General features: G+C 50.7%; 1 protein-coding gene across 1 annotated transcript in view; it reads left to right on the top strand.

The window, feature by feature from the left end:
* The first annotated feature begins 2,452 nt into the window (after positions 1–2,452).
* Positions 2,453–21,742, top strand: part of SLC25A24 (solute carrier family 25 member 24) — a 77,429-nt gene continuing 58,139 nt past the window's right edge. Inside the window, exon 1 of the mRNA XM_038745281.1 lies at positions 2,453–2,664. Coding sequence (XP_038601209.1) covers positions 2,509–2,664 — 156 coding nt within the window. The 5' untranslated portion in view covers positions 2,453–2,508. The remainder of the gene's footprint in view (positions 2,665–21,742) is intronic.

Here is a 21,742-nt window from a genome sequence, read left to right as displayed (position 1 = left end):
CCCCCTTCTAGACTGTGAGCCCGCTGTTGGGTAGGGACCGTCTCCATATGTTGCCTACTTGTACTTCCCAAGCGCTTAGTCCAGTGCTCTGCACACAGTAAGCGCTCAATAAATACGATTGATTGATTATAGCTCAGGGCTCTTGAAGTCGAGATTAGGAATGCTTTTCTTCAGCGGCACTTATTGATTGATTGATTGATTGATTGCTGGGCGACCTTGGGTAAGTCACTTCACTTCTTTGGGCCTCAGTTCCCTCATCTGTAAAATGGGGGTTGAGGCTATGAGACTGTGTCCACCTCAGTTTGCTTGAATCCACCCCAGAGCTTAGTACAGCGCCAGGCGTATAGTGAGCGTTGAATAAATGCCATGATTATAATTACAATTCCGCTTGGCGGCGGCCTGATAGGCGGCCCGGGGCCCCGTCAATCACCCGGCCCCGCCCTCCCCGAGGCCCCGCCCTCCCCGAGGCCCCGCCCACCCAGCCCGCGGAGGCCTGGTGATTGGCGGATCCAGGCCCCGCCCTCCCTCGGGCTCCGCCCACCCAGCCGCGGAAGCTGCATCCTGATAGGCGGACCTGGGCCCCGCCCACTCGCAGGCCCCGCCCCCGGAGCCTCCCTCAGCCCGCGGAGGCCTGATTGGCGGACTCGGGCCCCGCCCACCCAGCCTGCGGAGGCTTGATTGGCGGATCCGGGCCCCGCCCTCCTGAGGCCCCGCCCTCCGCGACCGTGGAGCGACGTCCTGATAGGCGGACCCGTGCCCCGCCCCCCTGAGGCCCCGCCCACCCAGCCGCGGAAGCTGCATCCTGATAGGCGGCCCCGGGCTCCGCCCACGCACAGACCCCGCCCTCCGAAGCCCCCAGCCCGCGGGGGCCTGATTGGCGGATCCGGGCCCCGCCCTCCTGAGGCTCCGCCCCCTAGTCCCGGCCCACCGAGACCGCTGAATTGACGTCCTGATAGGCAGACCCGGGCCCTGCCCTCTGGAGGCCCCGCCCACCCAGCCGCGAAAGCTGCTTCCTGTTAGGCGTGAAGCAGCGTGGCTCAGTGGAAAGAGCCCGTGCTTTGGAGTCAGAGGTCATGGGTTCAAATGTCGACTCTGCCAATTGTCTGCTGTGTGACCTTGGGGAAGTCACTTTACTTCTCTGGGCCTCAGTTCCCTCATCTGTCAAATGGGGGATGAAGACTGTGGGCCCCTGTGGGACGGCCTGATCACCTTGTAACCGCCCCAGCGCTTAGAACAGTGCTTTGCACAGAGTAAGTGCTTAATAAATGCCATTATTATTATTATAGGCGGACTCGGGCCCCGCCCACGCACAGACCCCCGCCCCCTGAAGCCCCTAGCCCGCGGAGGCCGGATTGGCGGATCCGGTTCTCGCCCTCCTGAGGCTCCGCCCCCCTAGGCCACGCCCACCGCGGCCGCGGAAGCGACGTCCTGATAGGCGTACCCGGGCTCCGCCCTCCGGAGGGCCCGCCCACCCAGAGTGCGGAAGCGACGTCCTGATAGGCGGAACCGGGCCCCGCCCCCCTGAGGGCCCGCCCACCCAGCCGCGGTAGCTGCGTCCTGATAGGCGGAGCCGGGCCCCGCCCACTCGCAGGCCCCGCCCTCCGGAGCCCCCCCTCTGCCCGCGGAGGCCTGATTGGCGGACGCGAGCCCCGCCCACGCACGGACCCCGCCCTCTGAAGCCCACAGCCCGCGGAGGCCTGATTGGTGGATCCGGGTCCCGCCCTTCTGAGGCCCCGCCCCCCAGGCCCCGCCCACCGAGACCGCGGAATAGGCGTTCTGATAGACGGATCCGGGCCCCGCCCTCCGGAGGCCCCGCCCACCCAGCCGCGGAAGCTGCATCCTGATAGGCGGACCCGGGCCCCGCCCACGCACGGACCCCTCCCTCCGAAGCCCCGAAGCCCGCGGAGGCCTCATTGGCGGACGAAGGCCCCGCCTTCCAGAGGCCCGCCCACCCAGCCTGCGGAGGCCTGATTGGCGGATCCAGGTCCCGCCCTCCTGAAGCTCCGCCCCCCGGGCCCCGCCCCCCGAGACCGCGGAAGCGACGTCCTGGTAGGAGGACCCGGGCCCCGCCCTCCTGAGGCCCCGCCCCCCAGCCGCGGAAGCGGCGTCCTGATAGGCGGACCCGGGCCCCGCCCACGCACAGACCCCCGCCCTCCGAAGCCGCCCAGCCCGCGGAGGCCTGATTGGCGGACTCAGGCCCCGCCCACGCAGCCCGCGGAGGCCTGATTGGGGGATCCGGGCCCCGCCCCCCTAGGCCCCGCCCACCGAGTCCGCGGAAGGGACGTCCTGATAGGCGGACCGGGGCCCGCCCTCCTGAGGCCCCGCCCACCCGAAGCGCGGAAGCGGCGTCCCGATAGGCGGACCCGGGCCCCGCCCCCCTGAGGCCCCGCCCCCCTGAGGCCTCCTCCCTCGTTCCCTCAGAGCCGCAGGAGGTTCGGCCCGCCCGGACCGTCCTGTCCCTCGTCCGTCCCCCGTCTCCCGTCGGTCCCCCCGGGGGCCCCCTTGGCCATGGCGGCCTTCGAGGAGCCCGACGGCCGGTCCCGCTCCCGCTACGAGTCCCTGTTCGGGAAACTGGACCAAAACGCGGACGGCAGGGTGGACATCGCCGAGCTGCACCGAGCCCTCGCCGACCTGCGCCTCCCGCTCGGGAGCGACGCCGAGGAGGTGGGGGCCGCGGGAGGCGGGAGACGGGACCGGATCGGACCGGATCGGACCGGACCGGACCGGAGGGGGGCGGGCGCCAGGGCCGGGGGGCGTCTAGTCAGTCAGTCCGTCAGTCAGTCGTACGTATCGAGCGCTCACCGTGTGCAGAGCACCGGACTAAGCGCCTGTTTGGGAGGGAAGGGAGGGGGCGGAGAGAAGCCGGGACCCCACAAGGGGGTCGACGGTGGGGAGGGGCCGTCGATATTCATTCATTCATTCATTCATTCATTTAATCATTCATTCAGTCGTATTTATCGAGCGCTTACAGTGTGCAGAGCCGTGGACTAAGCGCCTGTTTGGGAGGGAAGGGAAGGGGCGGAGAGAAGCCGGGACCCGCAAGGGGGTCGGCGGTGGGGGGGGACCGTCGCTATTCATTCATTCATTTCTTTATTCATTCATTCATTCATGCACGCATTCATTCATTCATTCGATCGTATTTATCGAGCGCTTACCGTGTGCAGAGCACTGGACTAAGCGCCTGTTTGGGAGGGAAGGGAAGGGGCGGAGAGAAGCCGGGACCCGCAAGGGGGTCGACGGTGGGGAGGGACCGTCGCTAGTCATTCATTCATTCATTTATTCATTCATTAATTCATTCAATCGTATTTACTGAGCGCTTACCGTGTGCAGAGCACTGGACTAAGCGCCTGTTTGGGAGGGAAGGGAAGGGGCGGAGAGAAGCCGGGACCCGCAAGGGGGTCGACGGTGGGGAGGGACCGTCGATATTCATTCATTCATTCATTTAATCATTCATTCATTCATTCAATCGTATTTACTGAGCGCTTACCGTGTGCAGAGCACTGGACTAAGCGCCTGTTTGGGAGGGAAGGGAAGGGGCGGAGAGAAGCCGGGACCCGCAAGGGGGTCGACGGTGGGGAGGGACCGTCGCTAGTCATTCATTCATTTCTTTATTCATTCATTCATGCATGCATTTATATATTCATTTATTCAATCGTATTTATTCATTCATTCATTCAATCGTATTTATTGAGCGCTTACCGTGTGCAGAGCACTGGGCTAAGCGCCTGTTTGGGAGGGAAGGGAAGGGGCGGAGAGAAGCCGGGACCCGCAAGGGGGTCGGCGGTGGGGGGGGGACCGTCGCTATTCATTCATTCATTTCTTTATTCATTCATTCATTCATGCACGCATTCATTCATTCATTCGATCGTATTTATCGAGCGCTTACCGTGTGCAGAGCACTGGACTAAGCGCCTTTTTGGGAGGGAAGGGGAGGGCCGGAGAGAAGCCGGGCCCCACAAGGGGGTCGACGGTGGGGAGGGACCGTCGCTGTTCATTAATTCATTTCTTTATTCATTCATTCATTCATGCACTTATTCATTCATTCATTCAATCGTATTTATCGAGCGCTTACCCTGTGCAGAGCACTGGACTAGGCGCCTGTTTGGGAGGGAAGGGAAGGGGCGGAGAGAAGCCGGGACCCGCAAGGGGGTCGACGGTGGGAAGGGACCGTCGCTATTCATTCATTCATTTATTCATTTAATCATTCATTCATTCAATTGTATTTATTGAGCGCTTACTGTGTGCAGAGCCCTGGACTAGGCGCCTGTTTGGGAGGGAAGGGAGGGCCGGAGAGAAGCCGGGACCCGCAAGGGGGTCGACGGTGGGAAGGGACCGTCGCTATTCATTCATTCATTCATTTCTTCATTCATTCATGCACTTATTCATTCATTCATTCATTCAATCGTATTTATCGAGCGCTTAGCGTATGCAGAGCACTGGACTAAGCACCTGTTTGGGAGGGAAGGGAAGGGGCGGAGAGAAGCCGGGACCCGCAAGGGGGTCGACGGTGGGAAGGGACCTTCGATATTCATTCTTTCATTCATTCATTTAATCCTTCATTCATTTATTTATTTATTCATTCATTTATTCAGTCGTATTTATTGAGCCCTTACTGTGTGCAGAGCCCTGGACTAAGCGCCTGTTTGGAAGGGAAGGGAGGGGCGGAGAGAAGCCGGGACCCGCAAGGGGGTCGGCGGTGGGGAGGGACCGTCGCCATTCATTCATTCATTCATTTAATCATTCATTCATTCAGTCGTATTTATTGAGCGCTTGCTGTGTGCAGAGCACTGGACTAAACGCCTGTTTGGGAGGGAAGGGAAGGGGCGGAGAGAAGCCGGGACCCGCAAGGGGGTCGACGGTGGGGAGGGACCGTCACTATTCATTCATTCATTTCTTTATTCATTCATTCATGCATGCGTTTATATATTCATTCATTCAATCGTATTTATTCATTCATTCATTCAATCGTATTTATCGAGCGCTTACCGTGTGCAGAGCACTGGGCTAAGCGCCTGTTTGGGAGGGAAGGGAAGGGGCGGAGAGAAGCCGGGACCGCAAGGGGGTCGACAGTGGGGAGGGACCGTCGGTATTCATTCTTTCATTCATTCATTTAATCCTTCATCCATTCATTTATTCATTCATTCAATCGTATTTATTGAGCGCTTACAGTGTGCAGAGCACTGGACTAAGCGCCTGTTTGGAAGGGAAGGGGCGGAGAGAAGCCGGGACCCGCAAGGGGGTCGACGGTGGGGAGGGACCGTCGCTAGTCATTCATTCATTTAATCATTCATTTATTCGTTCATTTAATCATTCATTTATTCATTCATTTAATCATTCATTCAATCGTATTTATTGAGCGCTTACTGTGTGCAGAGCACTGGGCTAAGCGCCTGTTTGGGAGGGGAGGGAGGGGCGGAGAGAAGCCGGGCCCCGCAAGGGGGTCGACGGTGGGGAGGGACCGTCGCTATTCATTCATTCATTCATTTATTCATTAAATCATTCATTCATTCAATCGTATGTATTGAGTGCTTACAGTGTGCAGAGCACTGAACTAAGCGCTTGGGAAGTCCGAGTCGGCAACAGATAGAGACGGTCCCTACCCAACAGCGGGCTCACAGGCTAGAAGGGGGGGACAGACAACAAGACAAAACATGTGGACAGGTGTCAAGTCGTCAGAACAAAGCTAAACGCATATCATTAACAAAATTAATAGAAGTTTAAATATGTACAAGTAAAATAGAGTAATTAATCTGTACAAATATATATACAGGTGCTGTGGGGAGGGGCAGGAGGTAGGGCGGGGGGGATGGGGAGGAGGGGGAGAGGAAGGAGGGGGCTGAGTGTGGGAAGGCCTCCTGGAGGAGGTGAGCTCTCAGTAGGGCTTTGAAGGGAGGAAGGGAGCTAGCTTGGCGGATGTGCGGAGGGAGGGCATTCCAAGACAGGGGAAGGACGGGCCGGGGCCGTTGGGGGGTCCGGGAAGAGTTGGTTTCGGGGGGAGCCTGGAGCCCAGAGTGGGGGCTCGGGGGCAGAGCGTCAGGCCTCACCTAGGGCCAATTAGCAGGTATTTGCTGGGAGAGCGGGGCGGTCTTCAGTCTAAAGAATTTAGTTCTGTTTGCCGGAAACTCAGGTTTCCCTGCATAAAATTAGGGGCCGAAATACTAATGGCATTTTTTTATTAAGCGCTTAGTCTGCAAAGCACTGTTCTAAGCGCTGGGGAGGTGACAAGGGGATCAGGTTGTCCCACGGGGGGCTCACAGTCTTCATCCCCGTTTGACAGATGAGGGAACTGAGGCACAGAGAAGTTGAGTGACTTGCCCAAAGTCGCACAGCTGATAAGTGGCGGAGCCGGTGTGCAGAATTCTGTACTAAACGCTTGGGAAAGTACAATACAGTGCGGGCCTGAGAGTCAGAAGGTCATGGGTTCTGAGTCTGACTCTGCTGCCACTTAATAATAATAATTTTGGTATTTGTTAAGCGCTTACTATGTGCAAAGCACTGTTCTAAGCAGTGGGGAGGTTACAAGGTGATCAGGTTGTCCCACATGGGGCTCACAGTCTTAATCCCCATTTTACAGATGAGGTAACCGAGGCCCAGAGAAGCTAAGTGACTTGCCCAAAGTCACACAGCTGACGATTGGCTGAGCCGGGGTTTGAACCCATGACCTCTGACTCCAAAGTCCGGGCTCTTTCCACTGAGCCACGCTGCTTCCATAATTTTTGGTATTTGTTAAGCGCTTACTATGTGCCAAGCACTGTTCTAAGTGCTGGGGGAGATACAGGGTGATCAGGTTGTCCCACGTGGGGCTCACAGTCTTCATCCCCATTTTCCAGATGAGGGAACTGAGGCCCAGAGAAGTGAATTGACTTGCCTAAAGTCACCCAGCTGACAAGTGGCGGAGCGGGGATTCGAACCCATGACCTCTGACTCCCAAACCCACGGTCTTTCCACTGAGCCACGCTGCTTGTCTGCTGTGTGACCTTGGGCAAGTCATTTCACTTCCCTGGGCCTCAGGTACCTCAACTGTCCAGTGGGGATTGGGACTGTGAGCCCCACGTGAGACAGGGACTGTGTCCAACCTGATTTGCTTGTCTCCACCCCAGCACTTAGTACAGTGCCCAGTACATAGCCTTTAACAAATACCATTATTATTATTATTATTATTATTATTATTAATAATGCAGCAAAGTGGGTAGATGCTATCCTGGCTCACAAGGGGGCTTGCAGTCTACAGCAAGCAAAAAACTTCCTCTAAGCCTCTTTTAAATTCTTAGTACAAGAAATTAGTCATTGACTCAGAGTATAGAGATTGCTAAATAAAATGCAGAGCATCTGTAGTTTTTGCAGACCTGCTTTGCCTCTTCCTAAAACTCATTTTCCAGCCCCTCTTTTTAGTCGGGACAAGTCTCAAGATCCTTGTAGGTTTTCTTGCTTCCTTGTATTAAGCCCTTTCTCTACATAGGATGCCATACTAAGGCTCTGGGGAAAGGAACAAAGACACTTATTATATGGCTTGAAGAGTGTGAGAGGAAAGAGGAGGGACTCTTATGGAAAGAATGAAAAACAACGTACAATAATGAAGCTGTACATCACTGTTGAGAGGGAATCATTTTTGGGCCCTTTTAGACTGTGAGCCCACTGTTGGGTAGGGACTGTCTCTATATGTTGCCAACTTGGACTTCCCAAGCGCTTAGTACAGTGCTCTGCACACAGTAAGCGCTCAATAAATACGATTGATGATGATGATGACGGTCTGAACCCCACAACCGTTCCTGCTTTTTATCGTTAAACTGCCCTCCTCCTTTATCCCCTCTACTTTTCCACAGAAGGTGGGATGCCAGGCCTTGATGTGGAGTAACAAAGTGGTGGACAGAGACTGTTTGCAGGGGCAGAGGGCATGGGCCGCTTTCTCTCCTCCTTGATGCCAATGCATAGACTTCTCTATCCTGTGAATGATAATGGTGCTTGTTAAGTGCTTACTCTGTATCAAGTCCTGTTAATAATAATAATGACATTTATTAAGCGCTTGCTATGTGCAAAGCACTGTTCCTAAACTCAGGGGTAGATTCAAGTTAATCAGGTTGGACAGAGTCCCCATGCCACGTGGGGCTCAAACCTAAGCGGGAGGGAGAACAGGATTTTACAGATCCCCTTTTTACAGAGGAGGAAACTGAGGCACAGAGAATAATAATAATGATGGCATTTGTTAAGTGCCTACTAGGTGCAAAGCACTGTTCTAAAGGCTTGGCCAAGGTCACCCGGGAAGGAAATGGTGATGCTTTTTTCATCAGTCTACGCTGCTCCCGTAAGGGTTAAAGGGTGTGAAGGCTGAAAAGATTCTGAGATTAAAGGGCCTGAACTTCTGGATTGTAAATGACTCAGTGCAGATACAGAAATGATGACCCACCCTTCATCTCTATTTATATACAGAGGGATGAGTCTGTAATGATAGGGGCCTAGACTCGTCATCATCATCATCATCATCAATCGTATTTATTGAGCGCTTACTATGTGCAGAGCACTGTACTAAGCGCTTGGGAAGTACAAATTGGCAACATCTAGAGACAGTCCCTACCCAACAGTGGGCTCACAGTCTAAAAGGGGGAGACAGAGAACAAAACCAAACATACTAACAAAATAAAATAAATAGAATAGACATGAGCTGAATTAGTAACACTCAATCAACCAATTGAGTGTTCAACATTTATTGAATGTTTATTGTGGATAGTGAAAAATAAAACTCAGCCAGGGGCAGAATTTTCACTGCTGCATCCTGTAACAGTGTAAAAACTGGTTAGGGTCCTTCTGTGAGCTGGCTGTCAGCTCATAGATTGGAGTTAGGGAATAACTGAACCCTAGGGTCAAATCTTAGGTGAACTGAGTATGGGTGGTGGGGAGTTTGAGTTAGTTCTTGGGGAGGCAGAAGAGAAGTTGTTAGCTGGGGAGATAGAAGAGAGAAGTTTTTTTTAATGGTATTTCATTCATTCAGTCGTATTTATTGAGTGTTTACTGTGTGCAGAACACTGGACTAAGCGCTTGGGAAGTACGAGTCGGCAACATATAGAGACGGTTCCTACCCAACAATGGCCTCACAGTCTGTTAAGCATTTACTGTGTGCCACGGACTGTTCTAAGTGTTGGGGTAGATATAAGGTAATCAAGTTGGACATAGTCCACGTCCCACGTGGGGATTATGTCTGTGATCCCCATTTTACATATGAGGTAATTGAGGCACAGAGGAGTGAAGTGACTTGCCTGAGATCACACAGCAGACTGGTGGCGGAGGTGGGACTAGAACCCAGGGCCTTTTCACTCCCAGGCCCGTGCTCAATAATAATAATAATGATAGCATTTATGAAGCGCTTACTCTGTGCAAAGCACTGTTCTAAGCGCTGGGGAGCTTACAAGGTGATCAGGTTGCCCAAGGGGGGCTCACAGTATTAGTCCCCGTTTTTACAGATGAGGTCACTGAGGCACAGAGAAGTGAGGTGACTTGCCCAAAGTCACACAGCTGACAAGTGGGGGAGCCGGGATTTGAACCCATGACCTCTGACTCCAAAGCCCGGGCTCTTTCCACTGAGCCACGCTGCTTCTCCATCCATTAGGAGAATGCTTCTCTATCCATTAGGTCACACAACTTCTTTAAGGTGGTTAGGTTTGAGAGCAGGCTAGGAGGGGACTGGGGTTGTGGCCTTGGGAAGAACAGGCAGAGGCTAGAGAAGGATTAGGAAGCGTGAAAACTCCATATACGTGCCCTGGGTCTCACAATGGAAAGGTGCATCAGCCTCCTCTCTGCTCTCCCATCCTCCTGTCTCTCCCCACTTCAGTCTATACTTCACGCCGCTGCCCGGATCATCTTTGTGCAGAAACGCTCTGGGCGTGTCACTCCCCTCCTCAAAAATCTCCAGTGGCTGCCAGTCAACCTACACATCAAGCAAAAAACTCCTCACCCTGGGCTTCAAGGCTGTCCATCCCCTCGCCCCCTCCTACCTCACCTCCCTTCTCTCCTTCTCCAGCCCAGCCCGCACCCTCCGCTCCTCTGCCACCGCTAACCTCCTCACCGTACCTCGTTCTCGCCTGTCCCGCCGTCGACCTCCGGCCCACGTCCTTCCCCTGGCCTGGATGCCCTCCCTCCACACATCCGCCAAGCTAACTCTCTTCCTCCCTTCAAAGTCCTACTGAGAGCTCACCTCCTCCAGGAGGCCTTCCCAGACTGAGCCCCCTTTTTCCTCTCCTCCTCCCCATCCCCTCTGCCCTACCTCCTTCCCCTCCCCACAGCACCTGCGTATATGTTTGTACAGATTTATTGCTCTATTTATTTTACCTGTACATATTTACGATTCTATTTTATTAATGATGTGTATATAGCTATAATTCTATTTATTCTGATAGTATTGACACCTGTCTACTTGTTTTGTTTTGTTGTTTGTCTCCCCCTTCTAGACTGTGAGCCCGCTGTTGGGTAGGGACCGTCTCTATATGTTGCTGACTTGGACTTGCCAAGCGCTTAGTATAGTGCTCTGCACACAGTAAGTGCTCAATAAATACGATTGAATGAATGAATGAATGAAAGGTATTCTCCCTGAAGTGCGTCCAGCTCTGTCTATTAGGCCAGCCTGGGCTGTAGCAACCTCTTCCTCATCTCACAGCCTCTGCTGAGAGGAAATGAGTCAGTCGCAGCAGGAGCAGGGGCAGTGCCAAGACTCTGCTCAGAGGCTCAGCAACGGCTCCCACCTCTTGCTCCAAAAAAGAGAGTCTGTGTTTTTTGGGGGTTTTTTTGATGGCATTTATTAAGCACTTACTATGTGCAAAGCATTGTTCTAAGCGTTTTAATTAAAGTAGAAAATCTCAATAACTGGTAGCCGACTTAGTATTGAATGGAAAGTGTTTATTCATCTAACTGGTTAAGGAAGCAGCACGTAGCCTGTCTTTATCTCCCCTTGAGTCACGTTTTGGTATCTGTGATCTCAGGGCTATATATTTCAAAGAATGAGTTGGGGGCGTGGGGAAAGGAGAGATCATATCACCAAGAAGTTCCAGTAGACAACACTGCCAACACAGCCTGGCAGTGTTGTCTACTGGAACTCCTTGGTGATATGATCTCTCCTTCCCCCACGCCCCAAACTTCCTTAGTAGAAAGTTGCTTTTGAATGTCTCAGATGACAGCAAATGAAAGTGTGACTATTTTTGTAGGGGTTTTACCTTGCCTTGTACATTCTTCAAGTAGAGCTGCTATCAGTCAATTCATTCAGTTATATTTATTGGACACGTACTGTGTGCAAAGCAAATTAATCAATGGTACTTTTAGCAGTGGGTAAATGTTTCCAAATGTGCAGAGAAGCCGTTTTCAAAGGGCCACGGGTGGGGGGAAGAAAGGTCAAATTGAAATACTGAACAAGGAAAGTTCCATTTTATGTTTTGAAATACACTTGGGAGGAAGAAGGCAGCTCTGTACGAAATATTTGCAGACCTCGGCAGAGAGGTCAGAAATAGAATTAGTCAGGGTAGTTATTGAGTCCTTACTGAGTGCAAGACGGTACTGAGGACTTAAATATTCATGAAAGAGTCAAGATCAAAACGTTTTTAATTTGCTGAAAATGTCATCCCCACATCATCCCCCTAGCCTGGAATGCCCTCCCTCCGCACATCCGCCAAGGTAGCTCCCTTCCTCCCTTCAAGGCCCTACTGAGAGCTCACCTCCTCCAAGAGGCCTTCCCAGACTGAGCCCCCTCCTTCCTCTCCCCCTCCTCCCCCTCCCCATCCCCCCTGCCTTACTTCCTTCCCCTCCCCACAGCACCTGTATATATGTATATATGTTTGTACATATTTATTACTCTATTTGTACATGTTTATTCTATTTATTTTATTTTGTTAATATGTTTTGTTTTGTTCTCTGTCTCCCCCTTCTAGACTGTGAGCCCACTGTTGGGTGGGGACCGTCTCTATATGTTGCTAACTTGTACTTCCCAAGCGCTTAGTACAGTGCTCTGCACACAGTAAGCGCTCAATAAATACAATTGAGTGACTGAATGAATGAAACTGTTGCAGAAAAAGTAAGATAAAGTGAGAAACTGAAAGTCAAGGAGTTCCGCCGGAGGGGTGTGGGTATTCAGTTGGAGAAGATTTGGGAGACATTTGGCAAGAGAACTCATGGCTTAGGGTTTGGATTTAATCAGTAAATTGGCCAAATGGGACCATTCATTCATTCAATCGTATTTATTGAGCGCTTACTGTGTGCAGAGCACTGGACTAAGCGCTTGGGAAGTACAAGTTGGCAACATATGGAGACGGTCTCTACCCAACAGTGGACTCACAGTCTAGAAGACCATCCTTCTGTGAACTCCAGTCCCAACATTTTCAATTTCCTCCCCCAACTCCGAGGATTTTTTTTTTCTAGTTTGTAGGGGGTCAGTGTGTGGGGTAGGGTCTTGAGGAATGGAAACCAGGAGGCCTCTAGGATAAAATGTGTTTTCCTCAAGGGGATAGGGCACAACCCAGTTTTTCATATCACCCCCCCCTCCCCAGCTACCTCCACCACCGCACTGGTCCATAGCTGTCCGTGGACTGGAGCGGGAATGTGGGTGAGGTCAGCGCAGAAGGAAAGAGTAGAGCTGTTGAATAGGCTACTTTGGGGACCGCTTCCCATTTTCCTTTTCTTCAGCTCCCTTTTAAGTCGCCCCGACTTGCTCTCTTTACTCACCCCCAACCCAGCCCCACAGCGGGGGGTGAGTGTAGATTATTTGAGGGCAGAAGGAGGAAAGACTAAGCTTGTCTGATTATCTCTGTGGTGGCATACACCACCCTTTCTACTTCAGTTCTCTTGAAGTGGCACTTCGGGAATGAGCCATCACATTCAGTGGATGATGGTGATGATTAAGTTCCAGCATAGTCATGAATTTCTTCCCCCTTCCTGGCCGTCTCTGGCCCCCCGGGGCTTATCTTTAAACTCTTGGTCCCACACAGAGGATATGGGGACAGTTAATATAAAGCAGATTTCTGAATGGAGAAAGTAGTATTAAAAATTCCGTTTTTATTATGGCCATTTAAAAATGACTTAATGCTTACACAAGGTCATATGTAAAGGTTTTAGGAAGTCTCAATTTTCGCTAGAAAAATGCTGGTCCTGGTGGTTGTATATGAAATTCTTAGAGCTCCCCTCCCATGTCCAGTGATTTGTTGAAAGGTTATTACTTTCTTGTCAGTTGCCAGCGTGGGAATGAATGAATGTTACCAATTTTTTTTTTATGGTACTAGTTAGTGCTTACTATGTGCCAAGCACTGGGGTAGATACAAGATAATTAGGTTGGACACAGCCCCTGGTCTGCATGGGGCTCACAGACTAAACCAGAGAAAGGAGACTATAATCTCCATTTTACAGGTGAGGTAACTGAGGCACAGAGAAGTTAAGTGACTTGCCTGAGGTCATTTAGCACACAAAGGGCAGAGCTGGGACTCTGACTCTCAGGCTATTGTTGTTTCCTGTAGGCAATGCTGCTTCTCATTCAGTCGTATTAATTGAGCGCTTACCGTGTGCAGAGCACTGTACTAAGCGCTTGGGAAGTACAAGTTGGCAACATATAGAGACCCTACCCTACCCAACAGTGGGCTCACAGTCTAGAAGGGGGAGACAGAGAACAAAACATATTAACAAAATAAAATAAATAGAATATGTACAAGTAAAATAAATAGAGTAATTAATACGTACAAACATATATACAGGTGCTGTAGAGAAGGGAAGGAGGTAAGGCGGGGGGATGGAGAGGGGGAGGAGGGGGAGAGGAAGGAGGGGGCTCAGTCTGGGAAGGCCTCCTGGAGCAGGTGAGCTCTCAGTAGGGCCTTGAAGGGAGGAGCTTATTGAGCGCTTACTGTGTGCAGAGCCTGTACTAAGCGCTTGGGAAGTACAGGTCGGCAACATAAAAGAGACAGTCCCTACCCAACAACGGGCTCACAGTCTAGAAAGGGGAGAGAGACAACAAAACAAAACACGTAGACAGGTCTCAAAACCATCAGAATAAATAGAATTATACCTATAGGCACATCATTAACAAAATAAATAGAATAGTAAATATGTACAAGTAAAATAAATAGTAATGGTCTGAGGTCAGTTTCATAGTTGAATCTCTCAAGGGATAAAAAGCCAATTAGTCATATTTATTGAGCACTTACTGTGTGCAAAGCACTATACTAAGTGCTTGGGGGGGGGGGGGGGTGTATAATACAACAGAGTTGGTAGACATATTCCTTGCCCATAGCAAGCTCAAAGTCTAGAAGGAGAGGCAGACGTTAATATAAATCAGTGAACAGATATGTACATAATTGTTGTGGGGCTGAGGGAGGGGTGAATAAAGGGAGCAAATAAGGATGATGCAGAAGTGGGCGGGAAAAGAGGAAATGAGGGCTTAGTCAGGGAAGGCCTCTTGGAGGAGGTGTGCCTTCAATAAGGCCAGCAGATTATCTCCTGATGGAACAAGGAAATCACCTTACCTTGCAATATTCTATCTTAGAATTGTAGTCAACCCATCAATATTATTTAGTGCTTACCGTGTGCAGAGCACTGTACTAAGCACTTGGGAAAGTAAAGTCAGTGTGGCTCAGTGGAACAAGCCCGGGCTTGGGAGTCGGAGGTCGTGGATTCTAATCCTGGCCCCGCCACCTGGCAGCTGGGTGACTTTGGGCAAGTCACTTAACTTCTCTGTGCCTCAGTTACCTCACCTGTAAAATGGGGATTAAGACTGTGAGTCCCACGTGGGACAACCTGATTACCTGTCTACCCCAGTGCTTGGCACACAGTGAGGGCTTAGCAAGTACCGTCATTATTATTGAGTGTGATGGAGTTGGTAGATGAGATCCCTGTCCACGAGGAGTTTACAGTCTACAGGGGAGACAAATATTAAAGTAGATTACAGATTGAGGAAAAAGCAAAGTGTAAAAATATGCGCATGAGTACTGTGGGTGAGCATCATCATCATCAATCGTATTTATTGAGCGCTTACTATGTGCAAAGCACTGTACTAAGCGCTTGGGAAGTACAAATTGGCAACATATACAGACAGTCCCTACCCAACAGTGGGCTCACAGTCTAAAAGATCAAAGTGAGCCTCAGTGCGCTGGGGTAAGATAATCAGGGTGGACACAGTCCCTGTCCCACATGGGGCTCACAGTAGTAATCCTCAATTTACAGACGAGGTAACCGAGGCCCAGAGATGTTAAGTGACTTGCCCAAGGTCACACAGCAAACAAGCGGCGGAGCTGGGATTAGAACCCATGACCTTCTGGCTCCCAGGCTTGTGCTCTATCCACTATACCAACTTCCTGTGGTAACAAGAAATTGTTCCTACCTGCTTTAATTGATGTAAACTTTGCCCTAAAAGTTCGTCTTGATAGATCCAGAGGGTCTGTTGTTATACTTAGTCAATGCATGATGCTTTACAATTTTGTTTTAATGGTATTTGTTAAGCAATTACTATGTTCCAGGCACTGTTCTAAGCGCTGGGGTAAATACAAAGTAATCAGGTTGGACATAGCCCGTGACCCTCATGGGGTTTACCATCTTATTCCCCATATTACAGGTGAGGTAACTGAGGCCCAGAGAAGTAAAGTGACTTGCCCAAGATCACACAGCAGACAAGGTGACAGAGACACCTAGAACCCAGGTCTGTGCTCTATCCACTACACCATGCTGCTTTTCAACACCGTTTACGGTTGCAGTATTGCAAACCTTAATTCCTCATGCCCTCTCTTTGTACCACGGAGAAAAATGTGTCTAATTTTAGTATTTAGACAAATCTCCAACTCTAAAAACGATCATTTGAAACGACTGGCATGTAACTAGAATTTGTCACAAGCCCAGTGAGATTAATAATAATAATAATAATATGATAATAATGGCATTTATTAAGCGCTTACTATGTGCAAAGCACTGTTCTAAGTGCTGTGGAGGTTACAAGGTGATCAGGTTGTCCCACGTGGGACTCAGTCTTCACCCCCATTTTATAGATGAGGTAACTGAGGCACAGAGAAGTTAAGTGACTTGCCCAGAGTCACACAGCTGACAAGTGGCGGAGCTGGGATTTGAACCCATGACCTCTGACGCCAAAGCTCGTGCTCTTTCCACTGAGCCACGCTACTTCTCTGACTGAATCCCAGAATCCGAGAAATTATTGCCACATGATAGAAGTCAGAGCTGTGGTGTTGGAACCCAGATCTCTCGTTCGCCTCCGGCTTTCCCTGAAGGAGCCTGGGTGGGGTTCATTCATTCATTCAGTCAATCGTATTTATTGAGCACTTACTGTGTGCAGAGCACTGTACTAAGCGCTTGGGAAGTACAAGTTGGCAACACATAGAGACAGTCCCTACCCGACAGCGGGCTCACAGTCTAGAAGGGGGAGACAGGCAACAAAACATATTAACAAAATAAAATACATAGAATAAATATGTACAAGTAAAATAAGTAAGTAGAGTAATAAATATGTACATATATACAGGAAAAAGAATAATGATGGCATTTATTAAGCGCTTACTATGTGCAAAGCACCGTTCTAAGTGCTGGGGAGGTTATAAGGTGATCAGGTTGTCTCAAGTGGGGCTCACAGTCTTAATCCCCATTTTACAGATGAGGGAACTGAGGCACAGAGAAGTTAAGTGACCTGTCCAAAGTCACACAGCTGACAATTGGCGGAGCCGGGATTTGAACCCGTGACCTCCGACTCCAAAGCCCGGGGCTTGTGCTGTCCCGTGGGGATGAGAGAGATAGAGTCCAAGCTGGCTGTCCGGGCCCCAGCCTGGCTCCCCCTCCCCGCTGCTGGTCGCTGCCTTTGGCAGGCAGGTTGAGGGTGGCAGGCAGCGTGGCCCATGCCCAAATTCATTGTACTGTTGATGATGATGATGGCATTTGTTAAGCGCTTACTATGTGCAAAGCACTGTTCTAAGCTCTGGGGAGGACACAAGGTGATTAAATTGTCCCACGTGGGGCTCACAGTCAGTCCCCATTTTACAGATGAGGTAACTGAGGCTCAGAGAAGTTAAGTGACTTGCCCAAGGTCACACAGCAGACATGTGGCGGAGCCGGGATTCGAACCCCTGACCTCTGACTCCAAAGCCCGGGCTCTTTCCACTGAGCCAAGCTGCTGTTGCCCCTGGAGCGGGCAGAGCCATGCTGAAGTCGCCTCTCACGGCCGGAGGGGCAACCTTATATTTTTTATAATCAATCAATCGTATTTATTGAGCACTTACTGTGCGCAGAGCACTGTACTAAGCGCTTGGGAAGTACAAGCTGGCAACATATAGAGACAGTCCCCACCCAACAGTGGGCTCACAGTCTAGAAATACTAGAATACTAATAATGATGTTATTTGTTAAGCACTTACTATGTGCCAAGCACTGGCCTAACCAGCCTCCCTGTTAAACCCCACGCCTTCACTACCCAAGCTGACTCTTTAGTCCACTTTCTGTCCCCCACCTCCCATCATGTTGGGGATTAAGGGAGGAAGGAGGAAGGAAGCAAGAAGTACTGTGGTAGCTCCTCACAAATCCCCACCCAGTGCCTGTCTGACTTGGAGGGCCCTATCAATCAATCAGTGGTATTTATTGAGAGCTTACCATAGGCAGAGGGCTGTACTAAGAACTTGAGAGAGTACAATGAAAAATAGTATTTTTATGGTATTTAAGCACTTACTATGTGTCAAACACTTCTCAGTTCCGGGGTAAGTACAGGCTAATTAGGTCAGACACAATCCCTGTCCTGCGTGCAGCTCACAGACTAAGTAGGAGGAAGAACAGGCATTGAATCCCCACTTTCCATTTGAGGAAACTGAGGCGGAGAGAAGTAAAGTGACTTACCCAAGGGCACACAGCAAGCGATCGGCAGAGCCGGAATTAGAACCGATTTCCGGCTTCCACTAGGCCGACACTGCTTGTGGTAGGCATATTCCCTGCCCACAATGAGCTTGCGGTCTAGAGGGGGAAACAGACATTAATGTAAATAAATAAATTCCGGATATGTACATTAGTGCCGTGGGGCTGAGGGAAAGGTGAATAAAAGGTACAAATGCAATGACCTGCATTTCTCTTGCCGTCCTTCTGCATCCTTCTGCATAATCTTGGGGATTATGACTGTGAGCCCCCTGTGGAACAACCTGGTCACCTTGTAACCTCCCCAGCGCTTAGAACAGTGCTTTGCACATAGTAAGCGCTTAATAAATGCCATTATTATTATTATTATTATTATCATCCCCCTGCCCCACCCCACCGCTGGAGTCTGCTCAGTTTTGAGGAGAACAACTCAGTGCAGTAACCTTTTTGGAAGATTTGGGGGTTGGGGTAGGGCTGGAGGGGTGGCTAGCGGCTCTCTTCCGGAGGGAGAGGGTCCCTCTGGGCTGGATAGGGTGGCAGCGACAGCAGCAGGACTTCTGCTTCTCTCCCCTGTTCCTTCTTTCCAACTCAAAATAATGAGGATGATAATTAGTAATAGTATTTGTGAAGCATTTATTTCACACCAAGCGGTCTGTTGAGTAATTAAAATAATTGTGGTTTTTGTTAAGCCCTGGGGTGGATAGACTGTAAGTTCTGGATTGTAAGCTCGTTGTGGGCGGGGAATGTGTGTTATATTGTTATATTGTATTCTCCCAAGTGCTTAGTACAGTGCTCTGCACACAGTAAGCACTCAATAAATATGTTTGGCTGACTGGATACAAGATAATCAGGTCGCACATGGGGTTCACAGTCTAAGTAGGAGGGAGAGTAGGCACTGAATCCCCATTTTACCAATTAGGGAACCGAGGCCCAGGGAAGTTACATGATTTGCCCGAGGTCACACAACAGACAAATGGCAGAGCTGAGATTAGAACCCAGGTCCTCTGACTTCCAAGCCTGTGGTCCTTGCACTAGGCCCCGCTGCTTTCAGTGGTGGGGTAGATACAATATGTGGACATAGAGCCCAGTCACTGCCCCATATGGGGTTCATAGTCTGAAGGGGAAGGAGAACAGAAATCTGATCTCCACGTATCTCCAGATGAGGAAACTGAGGCACAGACCAGTTAAGTGGCTTGCCAAAGGTCACACAACCGGCAATTGGGAGATCCAGGACTAGAACTCTGGTCTGCTGATATTAGACTTCTACTGTTTCTACTAGGTCACACTCCCTGCGCTCCTCCCTGACCCTCCTCAGTCCGGAGTAGAAGGGAAAAGGAGCAGCAGGAGACAAGAGGCACAGAATGGAGTTGGGGGGAATAATAATGATGGCATTTGGTAAGCGCTTACTATGTGCAAAGCACTGTTCTAAGCGCTGGGGGGGGGATACAAGGTGATCAGGTTGTCCCACGTGGGGCTTACAGTCATCATCCCCATTTTACAGATGAGGTAACTGAGGCTCCGAGAAGTTAAGTGACTTACCCAAGGTCACACAGCAGACGTGGTGGAGCCGGGACTCAAACCCATGACCTCTGACTTCAAAGCCCGTGCTCTTTCCACTGAGCCACGGGAATCCGCCTTCTTCATCCCCGGAACAGACAAACTTACATCCCCTTCATCTTATCTCCATCAGTCAGGCTCAGATTTGGGAATTGACATTTTTTAAATTGGTGTTAAGCGTTTACTGTATGCCAGGCACTGGGGTGGATACACGATATTCAGATTGGACACAGTCTCTGTCCCACATGGGATTCATCGTCTTTATCCCCATTTTACAGATGCATTTAACTGAGGCACAGAGAAGTAAAGTGACTTGCCTAAGGTCAAACAAGTGGCTCCCAGGCCTGTGCTCTTTCCACTAGGCCACGTTTCTGCTCAAGAAAATGCTGAAGCATTTTTCTGTTTCAGCAAGGATTTGAGGGAGACGGCAGGGAAGGGGCAGAGATCTCTCTTCTGTCCCGTGCTGCCTTCAACAAGGTGCGGGAGGAGGGAGTGGCAGAACTGTTGGGAAATACAGTCCCTTCTTGCAGCTGGAAATACCCCTGTGGCCAAGTGATGCTTGGTCTCCATGGCGATGGATGCTGACAAGCAGCTAAGAGTAGGGAATGAAGGCTGCAGGGAGGGCTGAGCCATCAGAGAGCAGCAAGAGGGAACAAGGCTGGGTCAAATCAGCTCCCTGCCATTTGGGGTACAAGCAGCAGGGCTGGGACACAGGTAGCTGGCTATTGGGGGTTGGAGGCTCGCTGTGGGCGGGGAACCACTCTCCCAAATGCTTAGTACACTGTCTGTGCACAGTAAGTGCTCAGTAAACACGACTGATCCTGTCCTATCTGATTCTCATCCTATCCCGACTGGAGTACTGCATCAGACTCCTCTCCGATCTCCCATCCTCCTGTCTCTCCCCACTTCAATCCATACTTCACGCCGCTGCCCGGATCGTTTTTGTGCAGAAATTCTCTGGGCATGTTACTCCCCTCCTCAAAAGTCTCCAGTGGCTACCAATCAACCTATGCATCAGGCAAAAACTCCTCACCCTCAGCTTCAAGGCTGTCCATCACCTCACTCCCTCCTACCTAAGCTCCCTTCTCTCCTTCTCCAGCCCAGCCCTCACCCTCCGCTCCTCTGCCGCTAATCTCCTCACCGTGCCTCATTCTCGCCTGTCCCGCCGTCGACCCCCGGCCCACGTCCTCCCCCTGGCCTGGAATGCCCTCCCTCTGCCCATCCGCCAAGCTAGCTCTCTTCCTTCAAAGCCCTACTGAGAGCTCACCTCCTCCAGGAGGCCTTCCCAGACTGAGCCCTCTGCTTCCTCTCCCCCTTCTCCCCTTCCCCACCCCCCGCCTTACCTCCTTCCCCTCCCTACAGCACCCGTGTATATGTATATATGTTTGTACGTATTTATTACTCTATTTTATTTGTACATATTTATTCTATTTTATTTTGTTAATATGTTTTGTTTTGTTGTCTGTGTCCCCCTTCTAGACTGTGAACCTGCTGTTGGGTGGGGACCGTCTCTATATGTTGCCAACTTGCACTTCCCAAGTGCTTAGTACAGTGCTCTGCACACAGTAAGCGCTCAATAAATCCGATTGAATGAATGAATGACTGATCCCAGTTGAATACATTTTTCCTCCCCTTTGTGCCGAAAGCGGGGGTGGCTCATGGTTTGAGTAGGGATATGCGAGTTTCCAGTTTTCAAAAAGAAACCAAGCTAGGTAGGTAGGTACGATCTAAGGAGCGTGGGGAGACTGTGGACAGGGCCTGCACGGAGTGAAGAAATGCCCTAGTTATGATGGAGGGGAGTTGGGTGAAGGAGTGATCGACAGTATAATTTTTAGTTACCTGTGGGGCTGGCTGTCGTACTGTGGCTGGGTCTGGAACCAAACCTAACAATGTATTTTTTTTTAATTCATTCATTCAGTAGTATTTATTGAGCGCTTACTGTGTGCAGAGCATGGTGTTTGTTAAGCGCTTACTATGTGTCAAGTACTGAGAAGCAGCATGGTTTAGTGGATAGAGTACGGGCCTGGGGATCAGAAGGTCATGGGTTCTAATCCCAGCTCGGCCACTTGTCTGCTGTGTGACTTTAGGCAAGTCATGTCACTTCTCTGTGCCTCAGTTACCTCATCTGTAAAATGATGATTAAGACCGTGAGCTCCATGTGGGACAGGGACTGCTTCCAACCTGACTGCCTTGTATCTACCCCAGTGCTTAGAACAGTGCTTGGCACTTAGTAAGCGTTTAATAAACACCATTAGGATGATGATTACTGTTCTAAGTGCTGAGGAAATACAAGTTAATCAGGGTTGATAAAGTTCCTGCTCCGTATGGGGCTCACAGTC

The sequence above is a fragment of the Tachyglossus aculeatus genome, chromosome 4 (assembly GCF_015852505.1).
Source record: "Tachyglossus aculeatus isolate mTacAcu1 chromosome 4, mTacAcu1.pri, whole genome shotgun sequence".
Lineage (NCBI taxonomy): Eukaryota > Metazoa > Chordata > Mammalia > Monotremata > Tachyglossidae > Tachyglossus > Tachyglossus aculeatus.
The sequence above is the reverse complement of the archived record's forward strand: the minus strand, read 5'-3'. Positions and strand labels throughout refer to the sequence as shown.